We start from the raw sequence: 25,322 nt of genomic DNA, 5'->3' as shown, positions 1-25,322 counted from the left end.
AGGGACCCCTGTGCACTGAACTGTAGGGGGTTGGCCTGTTCAAAGTGCGATCCCTATTGAGAGGGACATCGAAGAAATTGCCTCTGTTATCTGGGTCTATGGAGGAGGAAGATGCTGAAGAGGGCAATTCCCCATCTGAGTCATCCAAAGATGGACAAGGACCCATCGGTGGCAGCTCAGGTGGGCCTGGGGAGGTGGCTTGATTCCCCTTGGGAGAAGGGGGAGAGGCCTGAATAGTTTGGTTCGCCTGCAGTTTTTGGGCCCATTGAAATTCTTTCTCAAGGCCTTTTGTCTCCACTCCTCAGCTCTGGTAGAGGATTTGGAGGTTTTGTGGTTTACCCCTAAATCAGGAGCCTCCTTGGCTGCCCTCTTCCTGCTGCTCTTTATTCCTGATGGCCCCGCCTCTTCTAGGCTTTTTTCCACCACCATAGGTTGTTCAGCCATACTACCAGATGAAAGCCCCAACTGGAGATAAATAGGCAATGGTCTCACCCGTCTTGCAACCTCCTTAGCTCAGCGGTTCACTCCGCGATCACCTCGGGTCACTGGGCACTCGAAAGGTGGCTGCTACTCTTCGTGCACTTTTTTTAAAGTCTAAAATGGCCACCACTGTCTTCGTGGGCTTTTAGAAGCTGCAAGATGGCTGCCACTGCACTTTGTGACTGGTTGCCTCACAGAGTGGCCGCTGACCCAGTCTGATGTTCCTGCGCGTGAAAGGGCTGGTCGCGCATTTTCCGGATGCCCAGGAACTCAGAGCGCCTTGGTAGAAAGTCCCGGAGCTGTAGCTCGTGAGCTGGGCAATCTGACTGAGATCGCAAGCTTTCCAGGGTGAACTCGTGACCGCAGGCAGTCTGACAGCTGAGAAGAGGCTTCGAACCAAGTTTGAATCTTCTGCTCAAATGAACAGGAGAAAAAAATAATAATGCAAAAAAACCAATCTAAAGAGAAAAAATTTGGAAAAAATTGCCAAGTAGTGGTAAAAAGCTCAAATTTGGAGGAGAGATCAATTCTCACAGCTAGTCCAAGTTGGACTGAGTCTAAACTGGGAGAAGTCACCAGGTCTCGATGACACCACGTGTAGACTCAGTCCAATTGATTACTGGACAGAGCAACCCATTCTGGCTGCTGTCTCCACGATCATAGGAGAATATAGGGTCTAGCAAGAATTAGATAACATGTGCGAGGAACCCACCAATGATAAACCTTATGCCCATGGAATGCATAGATTGACACACAGCATTTACTGCACACACAAAGGAAGCTTCAATTGATTGATCGCAACCGCTTTGGAAAACTGCAGAAAACAAGAGTTTCAGCAATCATGGTCATGACTTCTTCAGCCATCGCGAGACATAATAGCTATGGGGTCACCAAGTAGATCCAAACACTGCATTCAAAGTTTTATTATGCCAAAATGAACGCTCATTTTCTGCGGTTTGCCAAAACGGTTGCCATCAATCAACTGAAACCCTCTTTGTGTGTACAGAAACAGCTGTGTGTCAATCTATGCCTTCCGTGGCCGTAAGGTTTGTCATGGATTGGTTCCTCGCACACGATACATGTTTAATTAACGTTCTCGCTAGACCCTATATTTTATGCCGATTTTAACCATGTTATTGTAAGTTTGGTTCTGACGGGTCAATACAAAATGCTTGCATTTACTGTCTTTTAATTGTATTGTTTAAACTTTTAAGATTCAACTCCCACAATTCCCCAGCCAAGTAAAGTCCACATATCTTAAAATTGACAAGTTTGAAACCCTTCACTAGAGTTCATTGTTTCAATTAGTCACTAAAATGACAGGTTTCTAGAGCTCATTACTAGTAACTATAAAACTGCCTGTTTCATTCCTCCCACCCTATCATAATACTTTACATTTTGTTATTTGCAGCTTCAAAGGTGAGACTTTCAGAGGCGCAAATATTAGGCATTCTCTTAAAGGTCCAATTTTGAATTCCCAACTGTTGTTTTCACCTCAATTCTGCTAGACTCACAAAAATGAGAGATTGCAGCAAAACTCAAAACAACATTGCACAAATAATACTCTACATACATTTATTGTATTTATTAATATGAATAAGTGGGTCCCATGTTTGATCTTCATACAGAATATAAAGGAAATTAATCAGTACAGCATTTCTTTTGCTTGTACAAAGAGTAACACAAATTATCTTGATGGTTATGATACTCACGTGCCTCTCGAAGGGTGCTGCGTCTATTTCTCCATGATGCTACCTGTTCCAGGAAGAGCGGGCCTGATGATCCCAGCGAATCTGCAGATGTTCCAAAGTAAAACAGAGCACAGGAAAATGTTATGTAATAGGAACAGTAATAAGACAAGATTAATTCTTCTCTTCGTGTCCTATTCCCCCATGAGCATTGAATAGTCTAGAATAGATCAATATTTCTCAACCGTGACAACTTTTAAGATGCATGGGCTTCAGGTTTCCAGAATTCCATAGTGAGGTTAAGTCCACACATCTTAAGGTTGCCATGGTTGAGAAATGTTAGTCTAGATCAGTGGTAGTCAACCTGATCCCTTCTGTCCACTAGTGGGCATTCCAGCATTCATGGTGGACGGTACAGGTTTGTCCGATATTGAAGCACTTTCCTTTTTAAAATTTAACTGACTTCTCTACTTTATAAATCACCATTACTGTGGAACCGGTGGGCGGTTAGAAAATTTTACTACTAACAGAGATACAAAAGTGGGCGGTAGGTATAAAAAGGTTGACTACCCCTGGTCTAGATCGTAGCAGATGCAGAGTGAATGATATAGCAAGTCTGAGCTGGAATATGGAAAAGCCCCCCTAAAACAGTGATTGGCAGCCTGAATTATCTTTTTAAAATGACTAGAAAGCAGGCGATGTGAGTTCTAGTCTTGTCACAAAGTCAGCTGGCTGATCTGGAGCTTATGTCTGAGAGGAAGGCGATAGCAAACTACTTTTGAAACTTTGGCAAGTAAGCTTGTCAAGGTAGTCACCAGGTATTAATACTGACTTGAATGCACAAGCACACACACACATACTTCTTAGAACAGTGACGTGCGGTGAGGTTTATAGCTGGTGAGGCACTGACACAGTGGTAGGTTTCAATTTTTTTTAGACTTCTGGACTTCAACTCCCAGAATTCCACAGCTCAGTTCCGATTTAAAGCGACAGCATTTATTTTTCTCCTTTGCGAAAGAAGTTCCCTTTTTTCATTTTTTCTTCTTCTCCCTTCCCCTCCTTCCTCCCCCTCTCCAACACACACACACACACACACACACACGGAAGTTGGATTGGACTATCTCTCCTACCCCCTTCCCTCTCTCACTCACTCTCAAACATACACACACACACACACACAAGTTGGATTGGAGATCTTTTCCAGAGGCTTGAAAGCAGCTCCTCTGCCATCCCCCTCATTCCCCTGCTGCCTTCCCCAAACACCTCCACCATTGCAAATGCAGCCTGCTGTCTGGGTGGGAAATGCCTGGAACGCAATAAAGCCCACCCACTCACCTCCTGCTGGCAGGCTGGGGTGAGAGGACAGGCAGAGAAGCCGGAGGGAAGCCAATCCAAGCCTTCCAAAAGAAAGAGGCTGGGGGAAAGTGTGTGTGCTACAGCATGGGTCTTTGCCTGACTTCCTGCCGCCTCCTGTGGTCCCCCCAGTGTTCATTTGTGCTCTCCCTTCCCAAGTGTAGTTTGATTGCAGGGGGAACCATGTTGCCTTTTCAAACTTGTAATCAGTGAAGCTGGGCTGGATTTTTATATAGTTTTATCCAGCTGTATGTGTGTGTGTGAGATCGAAATGGATGGGGGCCTGGGGAGGAAGTCACTACACTTGGGGAGGGAGAGCACCAGCTAGGTTTCCTGCCTCCTCACAGGAGGAGGCAGGAAGCCAGGCAAAGAGCCGTGCTGTAGCACACACACCTTCCCCCAGCCTCGGAAGGATCCACTATGTAAAAATCCAGCCCAGCTTCACTGATTACAGGTTTGAAAAGGCAACATGGCTCTGCCTGCAATCAAACTACACTTGGGGAGGGAGAGCATGAGCAAGCCAGGGTCCTTCCCTCCAGTCTTTGCCCACAGCCCCGCACAGCCCCAGGAGGACAAAGTTTGAATTCCTCCCTCTCCCTCCAACCCATACGTACCTTTTCCAGCTGCTTCAGAGAGGACTTCAACTCTGCTCTTGCCTCGGGTCCTCTGAAGAAGCCCCGCCCAAACAAGCGCCCTCTGCTATGAGACAGGAGAACTGCGTGCCTCACCTAGTCTGAATTTTTAGGCATTTTATGATCGCTCAGCACAAGAAAAACATTTCACACATAGCTATCATAAAACGCCTAAAAAGTCAGACTAGGTGAGACATGCAGTTCTCCTCCTCATAGTAGAGGAAGCTTTTTTAGAGGCTTTTTTTTAATAGTTAAGCAGAGTCATTCACGGTGAGGCAGCAACTACCTCAGCTTTTTTCTTTTACATTTTTCTTTTCTTTTCATGATGAGAGCGGTGAGGCTGTGCCTCACTTGCCTCACCTGACTGCACATCACTGTTTTAGAATGACCCCAGTCTGTAGTTTCAAAACCTGGAAAAATGGGAAATGTCTGCAGCATTATTCAGCTTCATTCACAATGCATAATTGTCCAATTCTTTACTATCTTTAACTTTGTGACCCCCAAACTACTAAAAAGCTGCCCTTCCATCCCTAGGATAGTAACTTTCTCAAGAAAGATTTGCAGCTGCCTACAAGAAGTCAGAAAAAATGCCTGGAGATGATTTATTCTCTGAAGGAAAGAGGGAATAGCCTAATGTAGAAATCATTACTGTATTTATTCTTTTAATTTTACAATCAACGATTCCTATTCAGATATTAAACATCCAACAGCCTGACAGCTCAGGAAGAAGGTAAAAAAAACTAGCATTCCAGCTAGGTCATTACAAGAATATGACATGTCGATGTTAACCCTAGCCCTAATCCTGCCAAACAGAGTGGATACCTGCCCCTTGCTCTGCCAACTGTTGGGCAACTAAAACCCAGGGAGCAATGGGGCTTTTTAACTTATGTTCCCCCTAGCAAGACTCCAGACTATCTGGAGAGGTTCAGCTGCAAATCTGATCCCCATTTGATTTAACGGCCATTCAAGGCCTGGGACTTATCCGCCATCTTTGGCTCCTGACTCACCATAACACTCGATATCTCGGCGGAGGAGAGGTCCTTGAATCGGTTTGCCCAGCTCTGTGTTCACACCCACGTAAGCTGTCTGGGAACACACCACCCCAGAGCTCAGGCTTGTCTCTAGTGCCAGAACCCGCTTTTCTTCCACCTTCTCCTTGTCCTCTTCTAATTCCTGCAACAGTGCCTGAGCAGCAAGACGGTGAACAGGGAGCCTGCACAGAAAGGGGAGGGATAGGTAGAGAAAGGGCTGCCATTACATCAAAGTCTTAATTGATTCTCAGTTCCTTCTATATTGTGGTTTTGTGCCCAGAGAGTCAGCGGACAGCAAATACAGGAAAAGGTTAATACTTAACTACTTGTTTTGCATTTTAACTTGAGAAGCTGAAAAATCTAGGCTAAAAAGACTTATCCTTGTTATCTCTTATCTGAAAAGAGAAAATGCAGAGCCTGAATGTACCCCTGGGAGAGCATTTCTGTAGCCTGGAAGAAATGTGAAAGAACACATATGGTTTATTTTGCATTGGCTTGGGCTGTTCAGCTTTAGTCAACCAATGTCTCCTTAACTATGTCTTTATTCTGAAAACTGCTAGAACAATTATGAATCCAGCCAAATCTCTTGGCTAAAGGATATGAATCCAGAGGGCAAGAGATGACACACACACACACACACACACACACACACACACACACACACACATATCTAAGCAATAAAGTTGATTAAAGTGGTGACTTCCTACTTTCATTTGGCTTAACATACAAAGGACATGCTATCTCCAAGAGGAAATGACTCTGCTAGGTGAAAAGCACCTCTCTCTAAATCAACAAAACAGCTTCATCTTTGGTTCATAAGCTACTCCTGGCTGCATCATGTGTGGAGAGATAGCTGGGAGCAGCTCATGAAGAAACTCTGAAAAAAAGAGGCATCTGCTTCAGGATTCAGAGCAATAACTTGAATGTGCTCCCACTGACACACTCATGTGCCTCTTTTAAAGGGTTTGTTCAGGCTTGGGTTCCACCTCGAAGGAAGGGTTCTAGATTCTACCTTTCTGTCTTCTCAAGTTGGAATGAGAACTTTATTGTTTCTGTCTGAGTCTCATTTTGGAAATTATACCGAACGACGGCTGTCCCTTCCATGGAGCCTGACGTCTGTATAAAAACAAAAGGAAGGAAGGGGAAAATAAGGGAATGCTTTTCTTCTAAGAATCAGGACATTCTGGGATTAGAGCTGCGAAGGAAGGGCAACTGAGTACCCTTAGCTGAGCCAGTGCAAGGCACCGTCCACCTGACAGAGGATTTCTCAGGTTGGTGGACCTCAAGTGGATCACTTGCCTGTGGTTGGCCCCGGATCTGGGCATAGATGAGGCAGCGCTGACCTTGGAAAATGACCTGAGGGCCTGACCCCACAAGGTTGGCCTCAAGGCCAGAAGGCAACTCCCAGCTCAGAGAGATCCCCGACACTGCTGGCTGAAGGGCCTTCTTCAGACTTTGCAAAGCCTGCAGGAAACAGGAATTTTATGAAAAAGCAATATAAGATTTCAGGATCCTCTGAGAAATAAAAAACAAAATTTACTTTGAAAATGTTAAGGTTGTTATTGCTTTAGCTTTGAGATTATAAAATATCATCTGCAAAAACAATCAACATTTTGGCTGCACACAACATTCTTTTCTGCTCCCACTCCTCATGACACAGTAAGTTCTCTGGGCTGTGATTGGTAATAATATTGGCGAAACAAAACTACTTGACTGAAAACTGAATATAAACTGCAGCTTTTGTCTGCAAAGCCGGCAAATGCAGAAGAATAATTTTCAAGTCCTGGAAATAATTATTTAACTATATTCTGCTTTGTACAGACTCCACCTTGAATGCCATGTTCAGTTCTGGCCATTACTCTTTAAGAAGGAGTGAAAAGAACCAACCAGATTCAGAGAAAAAAGATGAGGGAATTAGAAACTAAGCTCTGTGAAGGTAGATTGAAGGTGCAGAGTATGTTTAGAACTCAGAAAAGATGGTTGAGGAGGGATTCAGTGGCACTCTTCAAATCTGAAAGCGACTGCAGAATTAATGATGAATTGAGTGGCCTTAAAACATTTAAACAAATTAATACATTGCCTTGAGCTCCTAAATGAAAGGAAGGTTATAAATCCAAACAAAGAAGAATGATTATGTCTTATTCCAGAATGCAGGAATATATGGTAATCACCATGGTATTTACCTGAATGGTCGTTCTTGGTGTGTTGTGTCAGAATTCAAAGAAATGGATTAATTTCGGTCTGCTTGCCTTGAGACTGAATTGAAGAAGTTTGGCCACGCCTCTTTTTTCACTCGGCTGATCAGTTTTTTCAATGGAAGGCATGGCCGTTTTGAGAGATGAAAGCACATAGAACACCCTCCTAACTCGAAACCATTGGTCGCCCTTGACCCTGGGCCGACTTGTGTATGGGTGGGGTTGGATTCTCACGCAGAGCACCGAGAACGACCGTTTAGGTAAGTACAACGGTCATTCTCCAGTGCGCTGCTTAGAGAATCCAAAGGAATGGGATATGCCTAAGCATACTGACCTAAGGGTGGGTAGAAGGCCGGTCCAGGGATCCAGTGTCTGAGTGAACCAACTGCAAAACCTGGCGTTCGAAGGAAGCTTTGGCTGAAGCATAGCTGTCTAACTTATAGTGCCTGATGAAGGGTGACAGAGATGACCACGCCGCCACCCTACAAATTTCCTTGTCAGACGCTTGTGTGTCCAGGCTGTAGTCGTGGCTGCGTTGTGTGGGCATTGATGTGTCAGGGTGGTGGGCCCTTGGCAATGCAGGCCTTTAGCCATCTTCCAATTGTGGTGGATGAAACTTTCTGGCCCATGGAGCCTGGAAGGAAGGCCACAAAGAGCGCCTTTGATCACCGGAAAGACGGCGTGCACTTCATGTAGCGTCGAAGGGCTCGTCGTATGTCAAGGTGATGCCATTTCCATTCACGGGGGTGCATTGTACAGGGGCAAAAGTTTGGTAACACCAACTCCTAGGCCTGATGGAACCAGATGTTGATCTTCATGAGGAAGGAAGGATCAAGGCGCAGGACCACCCTGTTTGGGTGGAAAATACAGAGGTCGCTATGCACCGACAGGGCTGCCAGCTCTGAGATCCTCTGAGCCGAGGTTATTGCCACAAGAAAGACTACTTTCAGAGTCAGTAGATGTAGACTAATGGAACGGAGTGGTTCAAACAGTGCAGATGTCAGGGCTTCAAGTACATTGTTACGATGGGTAACAATGAACCGTTGGAGATCTGAAGTTGGCAGGACCTCTCAGAAAGGCTCGAACTCTGGGATGATGTGTCAGTGAACGACTCACGCCTCCATGGAGCACTGTGGCAAACCCCATCATCTGTCTTTGTAGGGTGTTCGGGGCCAGTCCCCTGTCCAGGCCATCCTGGAGGAATTCTAGAACTTGAGGGAGCAAAGTCGATCTCGGGGCAATCCCCAGGGGGCAGCACCACCTACAGAAGGTTGTCTATGTCACGTAGTGGATGGTCGTCTGGCAACCTGGATGGTACGGATGACCCGCTCAGCAAAGTTGTCCTGTCTCAGTATATCCCTCTCAATGGCCAAACAGCCAATTGGAGCCACTGAGGGTTCGGGTGTAGGAGGGCCCTTTGGGTGAGAACTATTCTGTTATCTGGGATCCTCCAGGGCGGGGTGACGGATAGACTGGTCAGATCGGCGAACCAGCTTCTGCAGGGCCAGTGTGGTGCCACCATCAGCACCTCCGCCTGTTCCATCAACATCTTGCAAATCACCCTTGGAATGAATGGCAGGGGCGGGAATGCATATTGCAGTCCCTGTGGCCACAGGCACAGGAGGGTGTCAATCCCTTCCACCCTGGGAGTCTGGAATCGGCTGAAGAAACGAGGTAGGTGGGTGTTGGTGGAGGATGCAAAGAGGTCCAGTATCGGCATGCCGAACCTGTGAGCTATTTCCTGGAACAAATCTGGGTGGAGCCTCCACTCCGCCTGATCTGCAGTCTCACGACTCAGCCAATCTGCCTGTACGTTCGCTGAGCCAGAAATGTGATCCATCCTGATGTATAACAAATGGGACTCTGCCTACAGGCACAGTGCCTGTGCCTCCAGCATCAGGCTCTTGGAATGCGTGCCCCCTTGGCGGTTGATGTGTGCTTTGGCGGATATATTGTCCGTGAGGATCAACACATGCTGCCCCGCCACCAAGTCTCTGAACTGAGGTGGCGCAGTGGTTAAATGCAGCACTGCAGGCTACTTCAGCTGACTGCAGTTCTGCAGTTCGGCTGTTCAAATCTCACCGGCTCAGGGTTGACTCAGCCTTCCATCCTTCCGAGGTGGGTAAAATGAGGACCCAGATTGTTGTTGGGGGCAATATGCTGACTCTGTAAACCGCTTAGAGAGGGCTGAAAGCCCTATGAAGCGGTATATAAGTCTAAAAAAAAAACACTGTTGGAGGGCCAGATGAATGGCCCAAAGCTCCAGCCAGTTGATGTTGTTTGTCAAGTCCTGGGGGCTCCAACATCCCTGGGCTACTTATGCTTGAGAGTGAGCGCCCTAACCGTATAAGCTAGCATCAGTCATGATTGTTATCCAATCCAGCTCTCTGAACAGACAACCCTTCAGCAAGGTGAAGGAGTTCCACCAGTAGAGAGACCGGATCACCTTGGAGGACAGTCGCATTGTGATGTCCGGGATGCCCCTATGCCTCCTCTGATGTGGGAGGAACCATTGGAGATGGCAGGTATGGAGTCGGGCCCATGGAACAATCCCTATGCATGAGATCAACTTTCCAACTTTACAGTAATGTGTATAGCAGTGTATAGCATCACTGACTGGAGTGTGATTCATACAGGTAATCTAACTATCACAATTGAGCCCAAAATGTCTTCTACTAAGCGAGATAATTGTTAAGTGACTTTGCCCCATTTTACAACCTAAGCTTCCAAATAACAAGATAAGAATCTATATCTGTTATCCCAAAATATGTTCCAATACTTGAGCCTCATGTAGAACATGTATTATAAACCAAAATAAACAATGGGTTTTCACATTAGTTCATGTTAGCACAAAAGAACCAAATCCATATAATGTCTGATGCCTCCCACATTTTATCATCACAAAGGTATTAAACTACCCCAGCTGAAATATTAAAAACTTATAATTAAGTTTTAGGCAGCCTAAAAGATGCTAAATCCTGGAAGTATATATCAATGACATGCAGCAAAGCTAAAACCCATTGAGAGGAAGAGATCTCACCTTGGCCTGCATGCGTTCTTTGCCAGTGATGAATTCGGCACTGCCTCCAGCAGCTCGAGCAATGCCTTTGACCAGGGACGTGGAAGCCCCTTCCCCAATGCCAAAGGAGAAGCACCTGTTTAGTGAGGAAGGAAGAAGGCAGAAGCTGATAGAAATCAAGCGACAATTGAGCCCAAAATGTCAATTTGGGCTCAATTGTCAAGAAAGTAATTTCATCCTCTCTTCCTACCTGTTCCGTGAGCCCTGTGCACTAGAATCTGAAAAGACTGACAGGGAAACATTTATCTTTTCTTACCTGTGGAAGTGACTGTTATGTCGAACCACAGCAATGACCTCATTTGTATTGTACACTTCTCCATCAGTGAACACAAAGACCTGTGGAGATAGGGAACAACTTGAAGTGGAAATTGTAAAGGGTAGGGAGAAGAAGATTAGAAGCAGGCAAGAAGATAAATTTAATTTGAACTTCCTATGGCTTGTAAAAGAGAGCAGTGGCCCAGCGGGGGGGAGAGGGGCACTGGAGCACATGAGTGGTGGGTGCACATGTGCACAGTTACATGCATGCACGCAAGAGAGAGGTCTTTGTGGTGCTGCTTGTGTGAGTGGATCTGCATGCACTCATCAGCCTACCGCTCAGCCTACCTCTATTCAGAACTGGCGGCCCAGTTCTGAATAGGCCAAGACCTGGTAGTGGGCCGCTGCCTGCGGATTGGGGATCCCTGACCACTATTTTTCATATCTTATTAAAAGTGGCATGGGAAGACTTTAATGAAGTAATGCCATGATGGGCTGTGGAGGTCAATATTTACGGGCCCACCAGGTGATAATCATTACATTTAGAAGAATGTAAGAGTACTAAATTTAGATAATGCAGATTAATGGAAGAAATGGAAGAAAAACAGAAATTAAGAACAAGAGAAGCATGTAATAGAACTAAACGAAGATCTTGTAAAATAGAATTGCTATATGTAGAGAAATGAAAGTGAACATTTAAATATGGATGAAACGTCTCAATTGCATGTTAGAAAATATGAATTGGTTTCATCTGTTTGATTGCAAACCATGAAAGAGACTAACAGGACTATGTTTGTAACAGCATTCCTTTCTTTGAGATTTGGCTTGCACCTGGAGTGGCATGACTGGGAGGCATCTCCAGTTGGGATGGTGCATTGATTGGACCATGTGATGGACATGTGGGTGCACATGGGAAGGGACTTGGGCTTTCTTTTGAGTAGGGAAAACCTGGAAGCTTTCAGATTTGGGTTTTCCCAGATGTGCCAAGAGGACATACCTATTTTTCAGAGTATAAGACGCACCTTTTTCCCTCAAAAAAGAGGCTGAAAATCTGAGTGCGTCTTATACACTGAATACAGCATTTTTTGCCTCCCAAAGCCCTGCCCCTTCACCAAAATGGCTGTGGATAGCCTTATGAAGGCTTTCAGAGAGCTCCTGGGGGCTGGGGAGGACAGAAAAGAGCAAACAAAGGCCCATTTTTTGCCCCCCAGCCCCCAGAAGCACTCTATAAGCTTCCTAAAGGCTATGCATGCAATTTTTTTGGAAAAAAAAACAGACCCGTATTTGCAAAAAACGGGCTGTTTTTTGCTTGTTTTTGTCCCCAGAGCACTCTGCAAACCCCCCAAAGGATATTCATGCCTTTTGTTAAAAATAATGGGTCCATTTTCGCGAGAAACAGGCTGTTTTGGGGAAGTTTGCACAGTGCAAAACCTTTTTTTTTCCTTTTGGAAAGCTCTTTAACTGATTGATGAGAATTACATTGATCAAGTGCTGTGCAGCCGAAACAAAGTCTTAGGTGCTGCAGATTGTCAGTGATTTCCTTCTCTAGTACATGGATAAATACACCTGGAAACATCTACCTACCTATCTACTCTCTCTCCCTTCCTACCTACTGTATTTCTCTTTCGCTCACTCTCCCTACCTACCTACTATATTTCTCTGTCTTTCTCTATCTCTCTATCCCTCTATCTACCTACCTACTTTTTTTTTTTTTTTTAAAAGCCTCTTCAAAACCTTGGCGCGTCTTATATTCTGGAAAAATACGGTATCTAATAAAATGGAACTTTGAGGAACTTCCCTTCTTGGAGTTTTCTTGTGTTGGAGGGGGGGTTATTTTGAATCTTGACACCTTATATTGGTAGTCATGGGCATTATTATGTGCTTTTCTCTAAATCTTTTTCTTAAATCTCATCCATACATCCTGATTCTATCTAAAAAAGAAAGATCTTATTAGAATGAAATACCTGTCGAGGATGTCCTTCAACGCATGGCTGGCTGTAAATAGCCTTCAGGGGTTTTACAATCTCTGTTCCTCCCAAGTCACAATGCAGCTCCTTCACACGTTGGACAGATGCATCCATGGTCTGCTGGGTATACTTAACACTCTGCCTGTGAAGGGCAGAACGTTATTACTAAACTAAACCGAGTTCTTCCAAACAACCTTTTTATATATTCCCCATATCCACAAGAATCTACTCTTCATCATCTCACTTTTCATAGCTTTAAAGCACAACACACAGATCAAAGCCATTCTTCGTAATCTGTCATCTTTAATATGCTAAGAAATATAGAGAACCCAAGGGCGCTATATGGCTACCGAGAAGGCCAAAGAAGCCAAGAGAATACCTCCTTAGGATCCAATAGGAGATCTCAAATTCATGAACTTTCACCCAATTATAATTTTTATTATAATTAATTATAAAAGAGAAAACATTGGGAGAAATTAAACTATTTTTACTTAATGTTTATTTATGTCAGTAAAATTTAGTTTTTGTGCTGGCATTATTTCTTTTTGGAGTGCAGTCTCTCAAAAGTGAAGTGGGGCACTACAATCCCAAAATCTCACATGCTTTTGGTGTATGATAAAGCTTTCAGATGATTTTTCAAGTTAAGAAAAGAGATTTCAAGGAAGTGGTACATACAGGACACATGACTGTAATTTTTTTTCTTCTACTCCTAATTTAAGGATTTTGGAGTTTCTTCTATTTAACCTCGTATTTCTTTTAAAAGCAAATTATCCATTTGATTCTTTCCAAATATATTTTACATAACAAGTAAAAGGAACTGGAGAAACCAAGAAATATAAAGATGGACAAAAGGCATCTTTTAATACTCACGGGTAAAATGAGTCATAAGTAGAACCAAAACCGAAGATGTTGAAGTAACATCCCAGAGGGAGACTCTTTAGTAAGAAAATCAAGGTCTCCTGAAATGGAACAGGGGGAGAGAAACATCTGGAGTCACTTTAGATATTCCAGCACATCATTTCAGATTCAAAACGGCAGTTCCCATATTTATCACCTCTACTTTTCTGAGGTCCTCCCTTTGCAAGGTCAACTGTTGTGTTTGGATGTAGGTTAAAGGGACTTGGGCTTCAATTATCATCCCAGCTCTCACTTTGTGACCTTGCCTAGACACTAAATCCCCTGTACTTCACAGAGTTGTTTTTACAGGTCAGAGGGAAAGAACCATGTACAGCAGCTTAAGCACCTTGAAAGATTTGAGGAAATTCTACACAGGCAATACATGTTGCCTATAAATATTGTAGATCAGCCTTCTCTTCACCACAGACACCATTTAATTACCTTTTGTAGCTACGAACCAGGGGTAAAATGCTACCGGTTCAGACTGGTTTGCCCGAACTGGTAATAAAAATGCTACCGGTTCAGGTGAACCAGTATTTCCAATGATCAGCTGTGACGTGTGATTTATATTAGCTAGAATAGTTGGATTTCCTGCTTTCTAGCTAATTTAAATTGCACGTCACAGCTGATTGTCGAAAATCGAAGGTCCTATGCATGTGCGGTAGTGGCGCGTGCGCTCACATTTGTGAACCGGTGGTGACAATTTAAATCATGATATTTCTTCAAGCCTACACGGACCCCCTGCGATACATAGCAGCCCCACAGGGGTCCATGGACCACAGGTTGAGAACCATTGTCCTAGACCATTTTTCATTCTCCATCTTCAATAATCCAACTGATTCACCCACTCATCAAGCTTTAAAGTACCTTAGCGCTCTCGATGCGTGATTGGGTACCAACACTGTTACCCATGAGGGTATCCATGCTGCCAGAGCGATCCAGCAGGAAGATAAACTCTCCAGAAACACACTGGCCTGCTTTGGCAGCTACAATGTTTGGATACAGGCTTAGCAGGAGGGCTGGGTCTCCCATCAGTGAACCTACATTTGCGAGAAGAAAGCAATCAATAGGCGTTTTCAAATGTGGTCCAAGCAGAAGAAGAACATCATGGCTTCAAAATCTAAGGGACTGATTTGGACAAAACTCAACAGCACTTTTTCATGTGGCTATTGATAAAAACAGGATTGGCAACATGATTGCCAATGTCTGATGATGGAATGGCACAAGAAAAAGGAGGCATTTTCACTCAAGGCAGGATTTCTCCAAATCTTAGGACTTCCACTTCAGCCACATGATAGCTTATGCGAAAGATAAAGAACCTGTGTTCCTCCATACGTTGCTGAGTTGCATCTCTCAACATCCTTCACTGATAGGCCTAGTAAGAGGGATTGCTGAGAACTGTAGTGCAATGGCATAAATTCCCACCTCTGCTTTCAACTTTGCTTACCTGGGGCAGCTCCAGATTTCCCAATCTCTAAAATGGTACTGGTCTTGTGCACATCTTCATAATATATCAGCAGTTCCACATCACGATCAAATTTGTGCCCTTTAGCCAAGGAGACCTTTGGGAAGATAAGTGAAACCAAAGTGTTTGCAGGTTGTAGTTCTAGGATTGTGGTAGACCCCAGGCCATGAATTATTATAGCAAAAGCTATGCTAAGTAGCTAAGGCAAGAAAGTTGCTTAAGATTTTGTTATGTAAATATTGCCTTGCCTTAAGTCTTCCATTAAGGGAAGATCCCTTTTAACTCTGATAGGAACACTGATAGGAACAGATCATCCAGATACCTAGCTATTTGGCCCACTTTAAGAGGACTTTCAGAAGATCTGTTTAGCCTTGCAAGCTCATCTAACCTTTGTGAGAATGGTCATATATACAACATGGTATATATCTCATTTACATAAGCTTTACTTTCTGGGAATAATGGGACTGGTAGCACAACATAACTGAAGACTACCTAATTGGGGAACAGGCAACTGGGAATCTTTGGGCCAGCACAGTCAGCCCTTAGAGCCCTAAATATCTTCAGGGCAAGTGAGCGTAGGATTTATTCATTATTTTTACATAAATAACATGCATTATTTATGTACAAATTATTATTTGGAAAAGCATGTACAGGTAACTCTTGACTTACAACCACAATTATCACATAATCTCAGTCCTTGACCAAGACCCCCATATGACTGCTTTTCTCAACAGCCACAATCCCAGCAGAGACACACGTGCGTGCAGCTTGTGCTGGATCTGCCCAAAACCCTCTTCACTCCTTTCCTTATCAAACTGCTTCTCTGCTCAAGAGCTGAAAGTCTTCTCTGCCAAACTCCGAGCAAGATTTTCAGCCCCTGAACAAAGAGACATTTGTGCAATGCCTGCACTGGGCCTGTCCCATCCACCAGGCACCCCACACTCCTAGCCTTACCACCCAGTCTCTCTGCTTAGATTTTGGTGCCCTCTGGGGGCTGGCTGAAAGAACTGTCTGCTCAAGGAGTTCAGCTCTCTTCAATTCATGAAAGGGAAATCCTTTGATTGGGTGCAAGAATGCACCTCTTTCAGCCAGCATCATAGAGCAGAGGAAGTCCTTTCAGCAGATGCAGTAGCTTGCAACTACTGACTTTCTGGGAAAGCTAGTGGAGAAGATGGCCAATGACAATTACATGACTGAGAGGTGCTTGGCAATTGGTTGTAAATGTGGTCAGGTTGCCAAGCACCCAGACTGTGATCACATGACTGTTGGGGTTTTGCAATGGCCAGAGATGCTTTATGATTGTAAAGCAGGGATGTCAAAATCAAGGCCCAGGGGCCGGATCCGGCCCGCTGGGTGCTTAGATCTGGCCCACATTGCCGCCTTGGAAACAGCGAAGACTGGCTTCCAGTGCTTCTGCCAGTGAAAACAGAGCTCGGGAAGGCTGCATACAGCCCTCCTGAGCTCTGCTTTCATTGGCAGAGGGTTGCAGGAGGCCATCACAGCCAAAACGGAGCTTGGGAGCCCATTTTCTCTAGCAGAGCACTTGGACCATCACAGTTGCCCTTGACACGAGTGACATTAAGCTGGCCACATGCACCCTGGCCATACCCACTCTGTAATCTCCCCCCTCCCCCCAGATCAAACACAACCCTGATGCAGCCCTCAATGAAATCAAGTTTGACACACCTGCTGTAAAGCCTCCTTTCCTAGGCTATTGTAATTCTAGGTCATCATTCAATAAATGAACAGTTGTTAAGTTGAGCATTACCTGTAGCTCTTACTTCACAGCAGACCAATATTTTTGGCAGTTCTAAAAGGAACTGCATCTGACAGCTCCTATGCATTTAGAGCCCTCTATTGTGGCATTACCACCACTGCTTTTCAGCATCACATCCTATTTTTGTTTCTTTTCTCCTAAAAGTCAGTTCAAATGGAGTGAACAATCCTGTATTTCATTTAGTTGTTGGGTTCATGCTATTGATGTTGTGTATGAAGTGTGCAGGTGCTGGAAAAATACTTTTTACCGAAAGTTTCTCCCAATCCAAATTGTTAGATCCTGAGCAGCCTTACCTGGGCAGCAGTGCGATCCTCTGACATATTTTGTACAAGACTGCATTTTGAGTCCACCCGTTTGATGACATAGGGGGACTCTACCTTGGCACTGAGGCTGAGGGTGTAAGGCACAGCTTCTTTGGACATTCGTGGTATCTTCTGGGAAACAGTGCCCCCTTCTGAGCCTGTTAACAGAAAACACACATGAAGCTCTGTCTGTAGAAAGTGGGGAAGTTCCCGGGGAATTCCCAGAATCTGGGGCAGCCGGACACCGCCTGAAACGGGAAAGTGGGACTGTGGGATTATTAGGTTGGACCAAGACAGGCCAGGTTCAGAGCCCTGTATGGCCACAATCTTCATTCTGATTTTCGATTCCAGCAGATGCTTTGCTTGGACTCCAAAGCTATACAGAGAGGGATATGATTACTACTTGATTACCACAGAAAAACCAATGGTAAATCACTCCTGCTAAGAAAAGGAGGAGTACATGAAGCCACAAGGATCCCTGCTCAAATTGGAGGACATGCAATCGTGTCTTAGTCCCCCAGCCTGCAAATCCAGCCTAGTTCCTGAAGATGGTGTGAGAAGAAAATAGGAAAATCACTCTATATAAATATTTATTTTAATTTGGAAAGGAAAATAATGGGAAGTGATAGCTGAAAGTCTCCAAGTTCTTTGCATCTTCTTCTACTCATCTGGTGGGGACCATCTTGCAAAAGTCTGGTCTAGTAACTGCACATTATTTTGAACTGTATCCATTAGTAAAAATAAAGAAAACGGTAAAATTAAATGGAAAGGATCAATGGCAGCATGTTATCTACTCAAGCTTACTTCAAGAGTTTATCGTTTTAATGGTAAACTATACCTGTGTTTGCCCAATGTGACTGAAACCCTGCTAGCTTCACATCCCAATAATGTGCAGAACATGTCAACTCCTATGTAAGCATCGTACATGTACCATGTCTCGTATGAGTCCAGCCACCACTGTTGGTTTTTAGGATGAAGCTGAGTTAATTGTCCCAGTTCTTGACACCATTGAGCAGGGAGGGCAGTGAAGGGGCCCATTAGAGGCTTTGCTTTGGGGATTCCATGCTGGACTTGGGAATATAGTTAGTTACCTTCAGGAACATAGCGGGGGTTCAAGACAGCTGGCAGGACAAAACGGACGGCATCATCTGGTTCCACCGCTAATGCTTGAACATAGCGTAGTTTCAGTATGGCTTCCCCACCAGGAGGAAGATTGCCCAGGCTGCACGTGAAAATGTCATTGGCATTTTCTTCTCTCTCAAGCAGGAAAGCCTGGCGGCCTTCGCTCACAGCATCTTCGTATTCTTGTTCTGCCTGTGTTGAAGAAGACGGAGAAAGAAGCAAGAACAGGACAATATCACTTATTAAAGTGGCCACAAATAAAGTGCCTCTGGGACTTAGGGCTTTTAAAAAAATCCCAGTCAGCAATGGCAATTCACCTTCATGATGTTGTCAAGAAGATTGCATGCACCTAGTTATCAGACAGGGAGTTTAGTAACCTTTCCAGATAATCTTCCTTTCAAATGAAAAACACATTTACATGTGTGGGAAGTCATATATTCCTACTTACCTTTCATTATAGTAGAGAAACAAATGTCAAGTAAATATATCAAACCTGAAGGAAATGTATTTAAGCCTGTTTAGCCTATCTCATTGTGACATGTAGATTGAATCTGAGTGCAGGAATATAACCTTTTTTTGCCTTCCCAGAACCATATCCTTGTATTTTGAAATGTTTTCGTTTTCTATACCTGCTTCTTCTCTCGGATCTGGGCCTCAATCCGTGTCCCACCGATGAGACCTTCAAAGGCATAGACTGCGGCTTCATCATCCAGAGGGAAGACAAAGGTGGTCTCCACTGGATTCTTTTCCTCATTCTGGTACTGAAGTTCGGATACTACGTCAGCCACGAAACCTCGTATAATGACATCCACAGAAATGCTTTTCAAAGGCACTGGGGTGTGGAAAATAACAAAAAGAGGATGGTTAACTCACTATCTGGCCGGGCCCAGAGCAGAAAACCCCATGCTAAGACACTGAGCTTATCGATCAGAAAGTTCAGTGGTTCAAATGCCTAGTATAGGTCTCCTGCGTGAGCAGGGGGTTGGACTAGATGACCTCCAAGGTCCCTTCCAACTCTGTTACTGTTACAACTGTTGAAAGTGCTGGCAAGATGTCTCTTTTGTAGGTGTTATGCCCCTACCCCAAGATCTGTAACTCCCAAATCATTATTAATGTATGGCATTTATATGGCCACTCATCTCACATGTGTGTTCCTGGGCACCGTACATAATTAAAAAACGAAGAATCACAAAATCCAATGATCAAAACCAACTGAAAAAACACAAAAACTACAGTAACAAAAAGGCAGGGGGAACACCTTCTAAACTTACCGTATATAGTTTCACCTCAGGGCAAAGTTGTTCCAAAGGGTGGGTACCCCAATAGAAAGGCTCTTTTCCTGGTGTGGGAAACGAAAATATAGCCTATTGATCTATTAAAATCAGTAAGGCCTAAGTGGAAAAAGCAGGCCCTAAACACCAAAGTTTTAGATAGAAAGATTTCAAAGTGTATCAGAACTATTTGTAATCCTGCTGAGCTGTTGCTGTGAAATGTGATTTTGAAAAGTACATAATTTTGAAAACAAAACGAGGAACTGAAAATGGCTGAGAGCTTTAAATTAATTTAACTTATTTTTCTCTTTTAAAATGGCAGTAAGGCTCATTACATGCTGGAATGTAGAACCTTTTACCCTGTTGCTGTATGGCTTGATCAATAGCTTGTAACATTCCTAAACTGAAAAGATAAACTATAGGAGGGAGGGCTAGAGATTAGATAAGAAAAGGTTTGTTAGCTGCTAATTGGCTGGTGTCTGGTTTGTCTCTTCGTAAACTCCGAACAACCTTTTCCTTGCTACATTTTACGCCTCTTCTGACACCAGATTTCATTTAAATTGACATACATGTAACACGTTTGACTATATGTAGCTGATTTACTGTAGGAGGGGTTTCTTTTACCCTATCTAATTAACTTTTCCTCTTGCATTGTCTTTGTTGTGTTAACTATAAAATGGAACCTAAGGTAAGGATCTGGGTTCCCTCTTTGAATGAGAGGAATCCTCTCTGTGTGAATATTCTTATAAATTGTCATTAAATGATTTTCCTGCCTGAGTCTATCTCATTGGAAAATACGCATATTGAGACAGGAGCCTTAAAAAAGACATATTTGGCCTTTACTGCTAAATAAAGTTCATTGGCTGACTGGATCCACAGCGTGCCATTTCTGCTGGATAGGATGGAATGGATAAATGGAGTTGGGGAGAGGCGGTCCCTCAAATAACCTGATCCTGTGCCATGTAAGGTTTGAAAAGTTATACAGGTAGCCCTCGACTTATAACAGTTCATTTAATGATCAGTTCAAAGTTACAACAGCACTGAAAATGTGATTCATGACCCTTTTTCAGTTATGACCTTTGAATCAACCCTATGGTCACATAATCAGAATTCGGATGCTTGACAACTAGTTCACATTTATGACGGTTGCAGTGTTCCTGGGGTCATGTGAGCCCCTTTTTTTCAACCTTCTGACAGGCAAAGTTAATGGGGAAGCCAGAGTCACTTAATAAACTGTGTTACTACTGTTTCCCTGAAAATAAGACCTCTCTGGATAATAAGCCCAATCGGGCTTTTGAGTGCATGTGCTAAAATAAGCCCTTCCCCCAAAATAAGCCTTCCCTGAAAATATTGCAACACAGCAGCAGTCATGAGTGACCACGCTCACCGCCTCCTGCTCCTCAAAAATAATAAGACCTCAAAAATAAAGCCAAGTGTTTATTTTGGGTCTTATTTTCAGGGAAACACGGTAACTTATCAGTTGCAGTGATTCACTTAACCACTGTGCCACGGAAGGTCATAATATGGGGTAAAACTCATTTAACAAACGCCTCCACAACAGAAATTTTGGACTCAATTGTGGTTGTAAGTCGAGGACAACCTGTAATTAGTATTTTGAATTGGATCAGGAAGCAAACTGGCAACCCAAGAAGCTCAGAGAGCAGAGATGTAGTTTGTGCAGGTCTTGTTGAATTTTGCACCAGCTGAAACTTCCGGATACTCTTCAGGGGCAGAGTATACAAATGACCTGCAAAGCTATAGAATTAAAATCATAAGGTCAAAGACACCATGACTTCCTTTTTAAGTCATATGCAACTTGCCATTTTACTCAATTTTAGCAGATTCTCAGTTTACCTGGCACTTTCAAGGAGGTGAGGAGGCCACATTGCTCCATAATTGATGCTCTATGGAGGAGAAACAAGGCACACCAACTGTGGAAGACAAAAAATATTATCCTTTTTATTTTAAGAGAATATATTCCCACATTATTTATAAGTCATTTCAACTGAAAAAGTTTATATGATTTTCTGACATGGTACAGGAGCTGTTCTAGCTAAGCAAAATGGCTCATCTGGCCAATTCCTGGTGGTGAATTCTTTCATTTTTAGTCATTGTTACTTTGCGTCTTTTATAAATTAGTTAAAGGTTCGATGGGCCATAACACAAACCAGGAATAACCATGTTTCCCTGTTTGCACTGTCCATTATGTCACATCTGCAATCAGAAAGCCAGTAGAGAATAATCAAAAAATCAAATCATTGGACGTTTGAAGTCTTACTTTACCTCTATAAAATCATCAAATTAAGCAAGCCATATTGTAGCTTAATTCAATTTGTGAATTCATCCAGAGAAAAATTTCCTGCAGCTAAAGCCGGCAAAAATGTTGCTTTCTTCAGCAGAATCCATTACTGCAATGGAATCATTTTTTTCTGTTCTGTTAAAGCCACTGAGATTGAACGTCATCCAAATTATAAAAACCACAAACAGACAACACTTTAGCTATCTCTATGCAATGGAAAGCTAACACAGCATCCCACTAGGATAAGGAGGATTTGAGAGAAAATATTTTCATGCTCTTCTTTAGCGGAGCAGATTTCAAAATAAGCACAAATAGACACATCTGCTTTCACTTTCTGCTACATGACATGACTTTTCTGGATAGTTCGATATAAGAGATTACAGCAAATGCAAAAAACTCAAGCCAGATATTCTTTCTATAATATAATTATGTATTGTCATCCTATAAGGTAGACCAGACAGGTCACAAAAATGGCTCCACAGAAGTCTAGAATATATTTTAATGCAGCTCTTTCTCCATTTGTTGTCTTAACAGCTCCATAGTCATATCTGTGGCTCCATACACATATCAAGAAACAAAAACATTTCCTAAATATTTAGTACACCAATCTAAGTTGAAGCTAGGAATTGTAGCCTTCAAGAGCTTGTCTGATTCCCATAAACCCATGCCAACATCACTAATTATCAGAAGTTATGGGAACTGTAGTGTAACAACTGGCCATTTTGCTTGCTTTGATTTATGAGGTTAACTAGACTCCTGGAAGTCATTCTTGATATGGTAATGAAGTAGGAGTAACTAGTTAATAGACAAGTAGGCAGTGCAGAGAGTGGTAAAGATGGCAGAAAAGATTATTGGCAGTTCACTTCTTTCTATCCAGGACATAACATACAAGCAATGCTTGAGCAGGGTCCACAGTATTGTCTGGGACTCTACACATCATCTTCACAGCCTGTTTTCCTTGTTACATTCTGGGAGGTGGCTTCCTGGTATCCGAAGCAGAACATCCAGATTGAATCACAGTTTTGTTCCATATAGCATCAGTCTTGTGAACTCTCAAGTTGCCTCTTTCCGTTATGTATTCAAAATGGACATTGATTAATATTTATACATATATATAGATATACATATACGTGCAGTCAGGGGAGGCAAGGGTGGCAGAGCCTCACCACTGTCATCATGAAAAGAAAAAAAAATGTAAAAGGAAAAAGGCTGAGCTAGCTGCTTCCAGAGTCACCATGGATGACTCTGCTTAGTGCTTAACTATTTAAAAAAGCCTCTAAAAAAATGCCCTCTACAGGAGGTGGCAGGAGAACGAGGTGCCTTATCTAGTCTGACTTTATGATCACTCGAGCAGAGCCAAGCAAAGGTTAAATCTGAAAAATCCCTGACATAGATGAGGCATGTCGTTCTCCTGCCTCCTGTAGAGGGCGTTTTTTTAGAGGCTTTTTAGACGCTCTGGCAGCAACTAGCTCAGCCTGACCTCAGTTCTTGCCTTTTTCCTTTTACATTTTTTTTTCTTTTCATGATGACAGGCAAGAGCAGAGTTGAAATCCCCTCTGAAACAGCTGGAAATGGTACGTGTGTGGGTCGGAGGGAGGGGGAGAAATTCAAAAAGTTTGATTGCATACAGAGCCACGTTACCTTTTCAAACACACACACAGAAACGCAGACACACACACACACAGAGCTGGATAAAAGTATACAAGCCCAGCTTCACTGATTACAAGTTTGAAAAGGCAACGTGGCTCTACTTGCAATCAAAGGCTCGAATCAGAAGGCAGCAGGGGAATTGGGGGGGGGGTATGGCAGAGGAGCTGTTTTCAAACCATTGGAAAATATACCCAATCCAACTTCTGTGTTTGTGTTTGTTTAAGAGTGAGTGAGTGAGAGAGGGACCCAACTTCTCTATGTGCATATCTGTTTCAGAGAGGGGGGAGGGAGGAAGAGAGGGAGGAAGGATGGGGAGGTAGAAGAAAAAGAATGAACGAAAATTTTTCGCAAAACAAAAAACAAATGCTGTTGCTTTAAATCGGAACTGAGCATGCCTGGCTGTGGAATTCTGGGAGTTGAAGTCCACAAGTCTAAAAAAATTTGAAACCCCTGTGTCAGTGCCTCACCAGCCATAAACCTCACCACACTTCACTACACATACATACATAAGTTATTTTTCAGAGTATAAGATGGACCTTTTTCCCCTCAAAAAAAGAGACTGAAAATCTGGGTGTGTCTTATACACTGAATACAGCAATTTTTGCCTCCCGATTCCCCCCCCCCCTTTCATCAAAATGGCCATGCATAGCTTGTAGGAGGCTTTCAGAGTGCTTCTGGGAACTGGGGAGGGCAGAAATGAGCAAAAAACAGTGGTATTTTTGCTCAACTGTTCCCGCCCAGCCCCCAGGAGCACTCTATAAGCTTCCTAATGCCCCTTTTTTTGACAATAAAAGATCTGTTTTCACACAAAAAAACAAAAAACCCCAGGCTGTTTTTTGCTTGTTTTTGGCCCCTGCCAAACCCCAAGAACACTCTGCAAGCCTCCTTTTAGTCTGTTTTCTTGGTTCACTAAGAGGAGCCAGAATGTTGGAAACTATATGTGATTAGGGGTACAGTATGACGCGTACAGATTGACCAAGAATAGAGAAATAGAAATTCAAGGTTGGGTGGATTAAGGACATAGAAGTTGCTTGCTTCTTTGGGAGACTTCAGTGTAAAGGGGTGGACTTGGGAAACAAAGGTGGTTCGCAAAAAATCCAGAACAGAAGATCGTGACAGTAACGTATCGGGAAGGTAAGCTTATATTTTTTTTTTGTTTTTCCTGTAGGCGAAGCAATATAAGTGATAGTGGTGGGAAAGATGCAAGAAAGCGCTCCGGTACTCAAGACAATTTTGCCTACCTTAAAGGATCTCGACGCTGTCGCCTTTTCCTCTTTGATTAAAACCCAGCAAAAAGCGAAAGCTAATTTTTTTCCGAGAATTTCCCGGTTATCCCCGCCCCTCGTTCGGGAAACACCAACCCGCGCGACTCTCGGTTCCGGAGCTGCGCCTGATGGAGCCATTCTCCCTCTTAGTAGGGTGGCCGCTCCCTCTTTTCCTCCGTTGTGGAAAGATTGAATGCAACGACGAGCCTTTTAAAATTCCTTTTACCTGACGGTGCTAAACGCCCCATTGGAATCCCTGCGGGGAGTAGCTTTGCCTGTCAATCTTTCCTCTGTCCCTCACGTTACACTCAACGTGGACTCCGCGTCATCTTTGCAAGTGACGGAAGCTGTAGCCGAAACGACTGAAAGTCACATCGATGGCGAAATGGTGATCTCATACCAGTTCAGGTTCTCACAACCTACCCACGTTGTAGTCCAACCCGGTTCAAGGAGGGATTTTGCGAACTAATTCTTACCCTCCTTCACGTCGAAAAATGATCATAATTTGCGTAAATTTTCTTCTTATTTCTGAATGGCTTCTTAACCCAACTGACAGTCCGGAGTATGTTGGGCAAAAGCCTGTCTCTCTCAGCC

General features: G+C 43.6%; 1 protein-coding gene across 1 annotated transcript in view; it reads right to left on the bottom strand.

Annotated features, from left to right (window-relative positions):
* LOC106550059 (von Willebrand factor A domain-containing protein 5A) overlaps window positions 1–24,989 on the bottom strand; it is a 38,101-nt gene extending 13,112 nt beyond the window's left edge. Inside the window, exons 1-15 of the mRNA XM_087713717.1 lie at window positions 24,705–24,989; window positions 21,369–21,445; window positions 18,873–19,075; window positions 18,213–18,435; window positions 17,113–17,279; window positions 15,025–15,139; window positions 14,445–14,617; window positions 13,551–13,639; window positions 12,678–12,822; window positions 10,715–10,794; window positions 10,420–10,534; window positions 6,484–6,648; window positions 6,197–6,300; window positions 5,161–5,366; window positions 2,193–2,273 (exon numbers count right to left, since the gene is read on the bottom strand). Of these exons, the coding sequence (XP_087569843.1) occupies window positions 2,193–2,273; window positions 5,161–5,366; window positions 6,197–6,300; window positions 6,484–6,648; window positions 10,420–10,534; window positions 10,715–10,794; window positions 12,678–12,822; window positions 13,551–13,639; window positions 14,445–14,617; window positions 15,025–15,139; window positions 17,113–17,279; window positions 18,213–18,435; window positions 18,873–19,075; window positions 21,369–21,408 (1,906 nt within the window). The 5' untranslated portion in view covers window positions 21,409–21,445; window positions 24,705–24,989. The remainder of the gene's footprint in view (window positions 1–2,192; window positions 2,274–5,160; window positions 5,367–6,196; window positions 6,301–6,483; window positions 6,649–10,419; window positions 10,535–10,714; window positions 10,795–12,677; window positions 12,823–13,550; window positions 13,640–14,444; window positions 14,618–15,024; window positions 15,140–17,112; window positions 17,280–18,212; window positions 18,436–18,872; window positions 19,076–21,368; window positions 21,446–24,704) is intronic.
* Between the last annotated feature and the right edge of the window lie 333 nt (window positions 24,990–25,322).

The sequence above is a fragment of the Thamnophis sirtalis genome, unplaced genomic scaffold, assembly GCF_051295495.1.
Source record: "Thamnophis sirtalis isolate CommonGarterSnake01/CBP01778 unplaced genomic scaffold, rThaSir2_p1.2 scaffold_4, whole genome shotgun sequence".
NCBI lineage: Eukaryota > Metazoa > Chordata > Lepidosauria > Squamata > Natricidae > Thamnophis > Thamnophis sirtalis.
This window is presented reverse-complemented; position numbering and strand designations above follow the sequence as displayed.